The following is a 10,583-nucleotide window of genomic DNA, read 5'->3' as shown; positions in this document are numbered from 1 at the left end:
GCCTTTCCCACCCCCGGCATTCTTTCTGCCCGCTCTTTGCCCACCTGCATTGGTGAGCTAAAGGCGCTTCCTTAGGGTGCTGCTCTCATGATTGGAAGGACAGTCATGGGGGCGGTGACGGTTCATTCTTCGGCCCAGGCCTTTTGGGTGTGCTGTCAGCACACCTCGAGACGTCATGCAGGCTGCAAAGGCTCCACCGGTTCTCGTTGCTTGTCGTCGCCGGCGTGTCCGTTTGCCACGCTGGGGATCAGCGAGAGTAGCAGTCTTGGGGCGGTGAAGGCGGCCTACCGAGCAAGATGCCAAACGGACCACCCTGACGTTGGTGGCAGTGAGGCGGAGTTTCGTTTTATCAAGGAGGCCTACGAGGAGTGTACCCGCCGTGTGCGCGAACGAGCAACGAAGGGTCATGGCGCGTCCTCCAAGACGAGCGTGCATGGAACAGCTCCGGATCCTGCAGAGGAAACCGATGACGGAAAATTTCGGCGTAAGTCAGATGCCTGGTATGAATCCCACGCCAAATGCCTTCACGATCAGCGACAAGTGTTTTACGGTGCGTTCCCTTACGCGAAGACAATTGAGGAACTGGATGAGCTCTTTTCTTCCGCGCTGCGTGGCCACTGCTTCGACACCATCGACCTGGCCGAACCCCTGGTGCTTGTATTAAAACACTACCATTTAGTGACTGGCTACGGTGCCTCACATCTGCGCAGCTGCTTCAACGCCATAGACCGATGGGAGGAGTTTACTACGTCTCGGGCAGGGACCACCATGTATCATATTTTGCTGCAGCTGTACACGGACGGCCCTAGGCAGGGGCTGACTGCAACACTCATTGCAGAAAGCGTGGAGGCTGTGATGGAGCGGATGAGTGCAAAGGGCCTCGAGTTTGATGACTGGACGCTTACGCTGGCGTACAAAGCGTACCGAACATCGCCATACCCGTTTTAGACACTGCAAATAAGAAAAGGAGGCAAAGGGAAAACACATGTGGGCACGAGTACCAGTTTAAGGAAGTGTGGGCGTAACGAGTTATGGTGGTCACTGCTTTTGTTTGTTTGTTGCATGTTGCCTTGTTGCGAGTGAGGAGGAAGTCCGGTTTGCTTTTTCATCAGCTGCGAGGCGGACGCCTGTTTTTGTTGTTGTTGTTGTTGTTGTGTGTGTGCGTGTGGACTTTCAGGGTGCACCGCACTTTTCCGTTTTCCCTCACCCCCTACTTTTGCTTGAATACATAACCGCCGTTAGTGGAGCGCGTCGTCCTCTGCGTCACAAGAAATTTACCCCTTCACTGTATTGACTCTGCGTTTCTGCGAAGAAAGTTTGGCGAGAACACACGGAATAAAAACAAGAACCAGGAAAAAGGCAAGAAGAAAAAAAAAACGCTCACAGTACTTGAAGAGAAAGATAAAAGGCCGAATCTATAAAAGATGACGTTTTGTGTCTTCAGTGAGTGCTGTGACATGTCCTTGTGGGAGGTGCTGGCGTGGCACCGCCCCAAAGTTACAAGTGTATTATTTGGAACTGTGATTTCAGTTCTGGCCTTGTTTTGCTTTATGCAATACACAGTGGTGACGTTTCTCTGCCGCGTTATCCAGCTGTTGCTATTGCTTGGTGTCATTGTGGGTTTGACGAATCGGTGCAAACTCACCTCCGACGACATTCACTGTGCGGTTAACCGCTTTGTGGACTACGCCACGCCCCGGGCGGAGGCGGCCCTTGAAACCACGTACAACGTTGTGACATGGCGTAACTACCACCTTTCCGGGATGGTAACTCTAGCTAGCGTCGTGATCGCCTTTCTGGGCAACCTCTTCTCCGACACCGCGCTTCTCGTGAGTGTCGTTGTACTGGCCTTCTCCGTTCCCGCGGTTTACGAGAGGAAGAAGGATCTGATCGACAGATGGGTGGGCGTGGCCAAGTCAAAGGTGGAGAAGTACATGGGGACACTCAAGACGAAGGTGGAGGAGGTGACCAAGAAGGACGAATAACGCGGGGCAAGGCTCGGCACGTTACTGGAGAGGGAAGGGGGAGGGGGGGGCGCAACCTTGACCGGCAGCTCCAGAGGGTGCAGTTGTGCTTCTGGCAGGCGACGGTTAAAGGGGGGGGGGAAAAAAACGTTGAGGCCCTCGAAAACGATAACGCGAAAGAAAGAGTTCCTGGCGTCGTGCGTGTGGGAGTGTGCGCACCTTCTTGGTGGGGGGAGGGGGGCGGTGGAGGGAAGGAAAGATTAAGCAGTGCGGGTGTGGGCACTTGGGTTTTTGGGCATCACCCACCGCGCAGAGGTTGTGCGAGGAAGCCAAGGATGGAACAGAAGCGCAATGCTCGTGTGCGCGCACACGAATGTGTACATGCGTGTCTGTGTGCGTGTCCCACCGCACGCCACGGCGTGCAGGACGCAAAAGGCGTGGAATTAGTAAGTGCCGCGAGGCATTTGTAGGAAAACGATGCATTCCACCAAAGTGAGCTTCGGCCAAAAAAAGACTAAAAAAAAAGGGAAAAAAAACAGTCTTCTTCAGGGGGTCTTCTGAGGAAGAAATCGAACGAATCCTGAACGCGGCGGAGAGACAGGGAGAGATGGGGAGGGGGCGAACTCGGAAAGGAAATTGTGGGAGTTGTGTCACCGCCCCCCTGTCGCCGCAGCTCCGACCCACGTTATTTGCAACTGGACACTTGCGAGAGAACTGGCTGCCGAGCAAAGAAAATAATAATAAAGGGGAAAAGGGATATCATTGAGCAATGCCCGAAAAAGAAAGAGTTTAAAAAAAATGGAATGAAGGGAGAGAGAAGGATAATTTGTAGAGGAAATGGATACGCAAGCAAAAGGAAGGGGGAAAAAAAAGCAGAGCGAAATAGAGAAGGAAAAAAAAATGGATGAATTGCTGGGCGTTTTCATTTTGTTTTGCTTTTATATATCTCCGTGTTGAGCAGGGAAAGAGTTGCATCACATTGCTCTGCCGGGGCGTTCGTTTTCCCCGTAGATTTATGCCATCGCCATTGAATTTACACGCTGCTATGTTTCCATTTCTTGCCAGCTTGTTTCTGCCGCAGCAAGGACGTAGTCCGGGACAGATATAAGGGGTGTGCGACAAGTAAAAAAAAAGGAAAAAAACGCAGAGAAGGAAAGCTACTTTGTGCTGAATTTTTGGTGTTGTCGGACGCGCCAGGGAGACGACTTGACCGCGATTGTTTCAAAACAAGGCAGAAAGGAGGAGGAAGGTGGGAGAGGGGCGCAAAAAGTGGGAGAAGTGGGTTTAGGGCGGGATGAGTTCCAAGGTGGTTTGTGTGGCCCGCGGCACAGATGATGTGGAGAGTGCCTTTAATCAGCTGGATGAAACGCAGGTACAACTAGTCTACACGAAGTTTCCTGTGGGTACTGGGAGCTTTAGGCGCAACAAGTTTATCTACATCATCTTCATCGGCCCCAAGTGTGGTGTAGTGAAGCGTGGAAAAGGCATTGAGGAGATTAATCTTTTTAAAAATCTCCTCCATGCCGCCGCCGGGGTTTCAACAACGGAAAAGTCTGCACTTTCCCTTGCCTTCGTAGTTCAGCAGATGCGCAAGGTGTTCGTCACCGACGCTGGCAACGTCTCCCTGGAAAAGATACAGGAGGAATATAAGCGTTGCATAAAGGAACAGCAACGTAGCATGCATCAAGATTTACCGCCCGCACGGCCAAAAGCACGGCCGAGAACACGACCACCACCCGCGCCTGTCTCGCACCCTTCTTCGGACGAGGACGAGGACGAGTACGAGATGCCAAGCTTCACCTCCGCCCAAATTAGCAACACCCCCTGTGAGGTGGACAGCAACACAAGGAAAGTTCTTGACGCCCTTCACAAGGAGCTTGGTCCATTGAATTGGGCTATCTTTGAGGCCAACCCATTGCGTTTAACGCTTGCTGGTGCCGGTAACGGGGGCATTTTTGAGCTTGTGAAGCACCTGCCGGCACCAAAGTGGCTCTTTGGTCTCTTCCGCATAACGCTTGGCGCGACGGAGGAGCGCCAATCGCGGTTGATCTTCTTTCAGTGGATAGGCAACAAGCTGCGGGTGGTGCGCGAGGGGCCCACCACGCACATATTCCCAAAAATGGCCTCCATTCTAGCGCCGTATCAGTATGAGATGTACCTTGTCGGTTCTCAGGACCTGAACACGCAGGCGATCATCAATAAGTGCCGACTCGCTTTTTCGGATATTGGGGTGCACAAGCCACCTCTGGTGACGGCTGAGGCCCTGCGTGACATGAAAACAAGACTGCGCCAGGTCAACTCCACCTTCACGGAGGAGGAATACCGCGCCATATTGGAGGAGGAGCGGAGCAAAATGGATCTTAACTTTGACTTTGTGCGCCCAAGGAAGAAGCGGGGTTCGTGGCCGTTCGTCGAAAAAAGCAGCAGCCATACCAAAGTGGGGGAGGACCGTGTCTTTGACACCAAGGAGACACTTGACCTCATCGATCAGAGCGAAGGTGGACTTGTTTGGGGCATATTTGAGGCCCGTGTTTGAATTTGGCGCCGCGTGGCCTTGCAGCGCGAGAGTGGAGGCCGAAGTAAAAATGGAGGTGGGTGAGCCAAAAAAAAAAAAAGAACATGTCTTTCTTTTTATTGCGGAGGTGAATCCCCGGCGTTTTCTCTGCTGAGTCCGCGCGAGTTCCTGCGCATTTGAATATGTGAGTGTCTCGTAGGGAGTGCGAGAGACGGAATGGCTAGTGGCCTGGCGAAGAAAGCAAACCAAAACAAAGACATCAAGTTTGGGGAGCGCCTAACTAAACTGCGTGTCTACAAAAAAAAGCACCGATAGTGGCAGTCGACAGCGAAGTGTTATGCTCCTCTCCCCCGTCTCTCTTTGGTGTTTGTTTTCTCTCTTAGGGTTGGAGGGGTGCCGGAAAGTGGGGGTGCCTTCCTGCTTCTTGTTCTCTTGTATCTTCGTTAACGACAGCGGCTGGGTCTTTTGTTTACACGTGGGAAGAAAAAAGGGGGAGGGGTGGGAGGGCTTTTGTTTCTTCCCCCGCGGCGCCACTCTCCGCTGCGCTTGGCCCATGAAGGGTGGCTAAGCCACTGCTGCGTGTGGTCTGCACTTGCACACATGGACCGCGAGAAAACAATTCAATGTGAAACCTTCTTTGACGCCACCATGCGCATTAGCATGTGTTTCTCATGTCTTCTTTTGTGTACTTTTTCTCCCCTCATACTTCTCTCAGGACGTCCTGCTCAGCGCCTTTCTTGCCTTTATGTTTCATTTTCTTTTCTACTTTGCGGGAACCATGCAGAGGCATGGGGAAAGCTATGCGGACGTGGAGAAAGCTGTAGCCTGCTTGCGAGCAATTCGTCTGAGCCCAGCCATACTGCGTGAAGAGCAAAACTTCTTCTGTTTTGTTGGTCCTACCAGACGACGAAAATGACACACGGCAACAGGACGAAAGGGGAAGGAGGCAGTGAGATAAAAAGGGGGGGTGTATTTTATTTTACTTTGTTTTTTTTTCAAGAACTTCGTCACGGTATATTTTTTGTCTATAATTTTGTTGGTGTGTGTGGTTCTTGCTTTCCTTATTTTTCCTTAACCCATTTTCCCCTACCCCACTCTCTCGTCTTACTCGTGGCGTAACTATGTCTATGCGGCGTGTATGTGTTTATAGTTTTCCCTAGCTCCACAGATCCTGGGAGGCGATGGGAGGAGCAAACAGCCAGCTCACACGCCGTGCCTGCGAATGTATAGGAATCCGTCTGCATACTTGCTGTCGTTGCGTCTGTGCGTACGGGCAGAGAAAGTTATTTGCCTCATCGCATTCGTAACTACTTGCGCCACAATTTGTAGCTTTTGTTTTTTTTGTTTGGCTTCTGTTGTTCCCTTGTCATTGCGTTGCCGTAGAAGTTCCTCCTTCGGCGGCGCCGCTTCTACGGAAGTCTGGTGCAGGAGCAACGAAGAGCAACCGAGCAGCACGTAGGGTGAGGAAGTCACACGAATTTATTAAACTTGCCACAGAGCACCCTTTAGTGTGTGTCTGTGGGTAGGGAGGCGAGAAATGGATGGCGGGCGCTCCCTCAGCCCGTGCCGCACGCTGCCCCTCAAGGGGATGCAGTACATCACGTCACCCTCCGTCCCCTCCGTGGTGTTGGGCAGCAAGCACCTGCCACAACTGCCGTACAGGCCAATTGTGTACGCTGAGGGCGGTCAAAGTTTATCGGCGACGTTTCCTGCGATTGGTCCCTCCGCCTGCATGCTACTTAACATTCCGAATAGGGACGGAGCGCAAACAGTCAACGCGAAGAGCCATGGCAGTAGCAAGAATGCGAAGAAGGGAAAGCCGGTAGCTAGGCAGCGCGTGACTTCAAAAGCAGCGACCTCTGGTCACGGGAGAACGCAGTTGTCCCCACAACTTCATGGCAGTGGAGGAGACGCGGGACGGAGTCCGTCGCCGCCTATGCAGGCCTCACACATGGAAAACTCGGCGAAGTCGGTGTCGGCGAACGCCTTGGCATTTTCCAAGAAAATGCTTGAGACCTATTCTGGGACGCGGGACACGGTCAACTCGCCGATGTACCGCACTATTTCCAAGGAGGCGCTCCCTCCCCTGGTGACGGTGCTAGAACGTTATATTCATCGGGAAATGGATGCGACCTTGAGTAAAGGTGCGCCTGTGACTGCGCAGGATCGTCTACGGCCGTTTCGTGAGGCCTTTTTTGCCTTTATTGACGCCTTCCCAGGGTATGGCAATATCCTCAACGACATCATGAGTGCCTACGATGGCGTTATTCAGGAGCAGGCGAAGCTGCTTGTGGAAACGATCTCGGAGCAGTCGCAGCAGCACCTCGCGGAGCAGCAACACCTCGCGGAGGTCGCGGACTTGAAGGCTGCCGTCTCGAGTTTAACGGCGGAGTTGGAGCGATCCCGCCACCAGGCGGATGACACGGAAACGCTGCCGTCTCCCAAGAGCGATGAGAAAGGTGGTGGGAAAGCCAACTCAGAGACACACACGCAGCGGCCGTCAAGATCCTCTCGTGAAAAGGACAAGGAGCTGCGTATCGCCAAGCAACAGATCACAGCCCTAGGCGAAGTTATAAAAAATGATCTAGAGAAGCAACTCGTGCTTATCAATGCCTTGCGGGAGAGTGATCGAAGAGCAAAGGCGTTGGAAGAGCAGTTGAGCGCCGCCGCTGTTGAAATGGATGAACTTGCGGACTTCAAGGTAATGGCAGGGGATGCTCAAAAGCAACTCGAGGAGTTCAAAATAAAGTATCAGAATTTTATTTCCGTACAGGATCACGAGGTTATACGGGACTACCTTCAAGGAGAATTGCAAGCCGCACAGAACATGATTCGACAGTACCGTCGCTCCGCCGCCGTGCGAGGGACGCAAGTCGATGTCATTGGTAGGAAACTCAAGACCATTCAGGAAGAAAATAAAAATCTTCGTGACGCCGCTGAGGGCGAGCGGAAAGGACTTCTCACTCCCCGTCCAGACTGGAAGAAAGTCTACTCGTCACTCCCTGATCTTAAGGAAACTGCGGCTCCTTTCAAAGCCATTGCGCTTGAGGGTGATGAGGCCATAACGTCCACGGTGGAGGGGTTGAGTGAGACACGGCTTCAGGTGGAATATCTCGTGGAGAGCATTAACTCACTTTCGCGGGAGCTGCAACGACGGAAGATGGTGCTCATGCCCATGCCAACACCAACCCTTCCTCTTATAGGACAAGGCCATGAGACTCGTGTTCCTCTGCATCTTCGCGCGTGTGGCATTATTCCCCGCGTGGATTTGGATCCGGTAGAGATATTACTCCTTGTACATGACTTTTTCTCTGATATTTTGCAGCCCCACCCTGACGTTCTTCTGTATACGCTTGATGTCCCGGCGCTTTATAAGGAGTTTCTTCAAGAGCGGATACAAACAAGGGAGGCGCTTCAAGTATTTTTGTGCGCAGAGCATCTTGCGATCAATCTTGCCGATCTCGCAAAGAATAAGGAGAACACTCGACCTTCACTGCTACTCTTAGACGGTATCCTCTCTGGCATCTTCCCTGCTCGTATTGCCTGTGACGTCATGACGATTGTGGAGAATGTGCGACTTGAATTAACTGGGCTGTCAAAGGGACAGAAAAAAAATCGTCTTCGACGGGTGGCGATTAGCGATTGTCTCGCCCCAGTGCTGCAGCTGAAGACATTGGAAGAAGTGGTGGCCCTGAAGGCGACAATGGGCTCCGATACAACCCACGATGTAGAGGCTTTGTGTGCCGCGGATGGGAAATTTATGTCCACGCTTTTTGACCAGGAGTGTAGCTCTGGCATGTCGTTTTATGTAAATTTGCTAGAAAAACTTACCTCATACTCCTATTACCTTAAGCCGGAGGACAATGAATTGGTGATTTCTCTCGAAAATGTGGGGCGGGCTATCACCGAGGTGGAGCCGCTGACCCCAAAGGTCGTCATCAAGGAGATCACCGAGGACGCCACGGAAAAAAGTGAGGATGACGAAAAGGTAACAACACGCCTGAGTGATGTGATACATCTCTTGGCGGCAGCCCCGTTGATACGTCGCTCAGCGCAGCCAAAGTCGGAAGAAGTAACGCTGTAGTAATAGTGCTTGCAATGTATGTACGGTGCCGAAATTAGTGAGTTGCTTCACTTGACATTTTTTTTTTCTAGTCATCCCCAGCAATGCTTCAACGGCGGTGAGGGGGTGAGGCTTCGGCGTGCGGAGGGTTGGGGGCAGACAGGCGTTTCTTTCGTCTCCCCCGCCTCCCCACTCTCTCTATTTCGCTTGTATGTGCTCTTGCTGAGGCGTACGTGAGAGGGCGATGAGTGTGTGTGTGTGTGTGCGTGTGTGTTTGCGGAGTAGCACATGCGGAACGGCCACCTAGTTTTCGTTGCCTCTCCCCCCGCCCTGCCGACTGGAATTCCATCAGCTGTGGTTCGCTCTTGTTTATTCCAACAAGGCCCACCATACGAGTGGGGGGCAACAAAGCGTCTACAGCACAAAAGGAGTGAAAAAAGGAAGAGCGACGAAGAAGCGAAGGAGGGAATGCGGGGAAGAAGTCACTTCAACATGCAGAGGAATTTGTTTCAGAATCTACAATATCCGCAAGCAATGACATCACAGCCGACACCGACCGAGTACGTGGAGGAGCAGATGCAGGGCGCCTACTACAGCCCGTCGACCCTTCGGGGTAGCCTCGGAACCCCCAACCTGGGCCACCGATTGGGGTTTCGCAATGGCAAAAATGGCTCGTACGGTTCGCGCCGCTCCATCAGACGGTCTACACCGGGCAGCTGCCAACAGGGGGAAACACAGCTGGAGGACTTCAACGTGGTTTTGGTCGCGACCCGGCCGCTGTTGAAGGCGTTAGCTCGGGAATGCCGACCATGGCCGCCATGGTGTGTTGGCTTTGCAGTGCCGGACGACGCCACAGAAGAACTCAGGCTTTTTGCCTCATTTCTTCGGGCTACGCCGGAGGAACTAGCCTGCAGCGATTCTGCGGTGCGTCTTGCGACCGAAATCATGCAGGCAGTCTGGCCCACTGTGGTGATGAAGCCCATGTCGACAACGGCTGCTGGGCTATCGCCACTGAAAGACGTCACGCTGCATTACTACGCCGAGAATTCCCCTGTCGCGCCGGAGGACATGGAGCGCGTCCGGAACGAAATTCAAAGCGTTGCCAACAGTCACGGGGCACATGTGGAGTTTGCCACAGATTATAGGGAGATCACGTGTGTTGTCTTGACGGACACCCGATCCGGAAAAAGGCTTACAATACGTTACGGCCCTCAAGCCTCATGTGCGGAACATCCGTCAAACATGTTCCGAACAATAATAGCGCCCAACGGAGATTATCACGCGACACTTACCCTACTTGATGCCCTCCTGCGTCAAAACAAGATCTTGGATGACGCGGGAATAACCAAAGACGCCCTGAACGGCGAAGCGCTTGCAGTTATGATTCTCGCCATCATTAACTCATACAGTTCCTCCGACGTCCCTGATGCCAATAGACTCATGATGGATTTCTTTTTGACATATGGCTTTGCAGCTAACTTTGATCTCGTAAAAAATTCAGTTACTGTGCACGGGATGTCGGAACCAACGCCCAAGGTGCACCGCAACGCCCAAATCAGTGTACTTGACCCCTTCGATGAAACACGCAATTTAACGCCCAAGTTGGAAAAGGCGGCCCACCTACAGGCCGTCTTCAACTACTGCTATACAGCGCTGTCGCAGTTCACACAGGTTTCTCAGCGGCAGCGTCGTGCCCAGTCTACGCTTTCTACTATCATTGGTGGAGAGGCATACTGGGGGCGCGTGCTGCAGCTGTACCATGAGGGAATTTCACCCTACGTGGATGTCGTGGAGAGGAAGAAACATCTGTTGCTGCAGGCTTTGTAGGAGGCGTCCGACAGGCTTCGACTGACATGCGCCGCACCGCTCAAGAACCTCGAAGTAAAAAAGACAACAAAAAAGAGAAAAAAAAAAAAGACTAGATGACAGATAGCCTTGCTGCTCCGCCCGGCGAAGGAGGGGCACTCTAACGACAACAACAACAACAACAACATGCAGCTGACGACGCTAATATCCACTAAACACTGCGGAAGAAGAGGCC

At 52.6% G+C, this 10,583-nt stretch overlaps 5 protein-coding genes across 5 annotated transcripts, besides 5 other annotated features; all 5 read left to right on the top strand.

The window, feature by feature from the left end:
* Nucleotides 1-87: 87 nt before the first annotated feature.
* Nucleotides 88-948, top strand: Tco025E_06178 (chaperone DnaJ protein; the record flags this gene model as incomplete). The annotated part of the gene is made up of 1 exon (XM_029373066.1): nt 88-948. The coding sequence occupies one exon, from the start codon at nt 88-90 to the stop codon at nt 946-948; it is 861 nt and encodes a 286-aa protein (XP_029226816.1).
* Nucleotides 949-1,128: 180 nt separating this feature from the next.
* Nucleotides 1,129-1,168: a microsatellite.
* Nucleotides 1,169-1,457: 289 nt separating this feature from the next.
* On the top strand, nt 1,458-1,985 carry Tco025E_06177 (reticulon domain protein; the record flags this gene model as incomplete). Its single annotated transcript, XM_029373065.1, has 1 exon — nt 1,458-1,985. One exon carries the CDS (start codon nt 1,458-1,460, stop codon nt 1,983-1,985), a length of 528 nt encoding a protein of 175 aa, XP_029226815.1.
* Nucleotides 1,986-3,258: 1,273 nt separating this feature from the next.
* Nucleotides 3,259-4,500, top strand: Tco025E_06176 (uncharacterized protein; the record flags this gene model as incomplete). The annotated part of the gene is made up of 1 exon (XM_029373064.1): nt 3,259-4,500. The coding sequence occupies one exon, from the start codon at nt 3,259-3,261 to the stop codon at nt 4,498-4,500; it is 1,242 nt and encodes a 413-aa protein (XP_029226814.1).
* A 949-nt stretch (nt 4,501-5,449) lies between these two features.
* Nucleotides 5,450-5,475: a microsatellite.
* Nucleotides 5,476-6,016: 541 nt separating this feature from the next.
* Nucleotides 6,017-8,563, top strand: Tco025E_06175 (uncharacterized protein; the record flags this gene model as incomplete). The annotated part of the gene is made up of 1 exon (XM_029373063.1): nt 6,017-8,563. One exon carries the CDS (start codon nt 6,017-6,019, stop codon nt 8,561-8,563), a length of 2,547 nt encoding a protein of 848 aa, XP_029226813.1.
* A 224-nt stretch (nt 8,564-8,787) lies between these two features.
* Nucleotides 8,788-8,819: a microsatellite.
* A 191-nt stretch (nt 8,820-9,010) lies between these two features.
* Tco025E_06174 (uncharacterized protein) lies at nt 9,011-10,369 on the top strand (the record flags this gene model as incomplete). The annotated part of the gene is made up of 1 exon (XM_029373062.1): nt 9,011-10,369. The coding sequence occupies one exon, from the start codon at nt 9,011-9,013 to the stop codon at nt 10,367-10,369; it is 1,359 nt and encodes a 452-aa protein (XP_029226812.1).
* A 56-nt stretch (nt 10,370-10,425) lies between these two features.
* Nucleotides 10,426-10,458: a microsatellite.
* Nucleotides 10,459-10,510: 52 nt separating this feature from the next.
* Nucleotides 10,511-10,535: a microsatellite.
* Nucleotides 10,536-10,583: the final 48 nt, after the last annotated feature.

Source organism: Trypanosoma conorhini, assembly GCF_003719485.1.
Source record: "Trypanosoma conorhini strain 025E chromosome Unknown Tco_14.4_contig_00401, whole genome shotgun sequence".
Classification (NCBI taxonomy): Eukaryota; Euglenozoa; class Kinetoplastea; order Trypanosomatida; family Trypanosomatidae; genus Trypanosoma; species Trypanosoma conorhini.
Note: the sequence above shows the minus strand (reverse complement) of the source record. Positions and strands in the feature narration are given on the sequence as shown.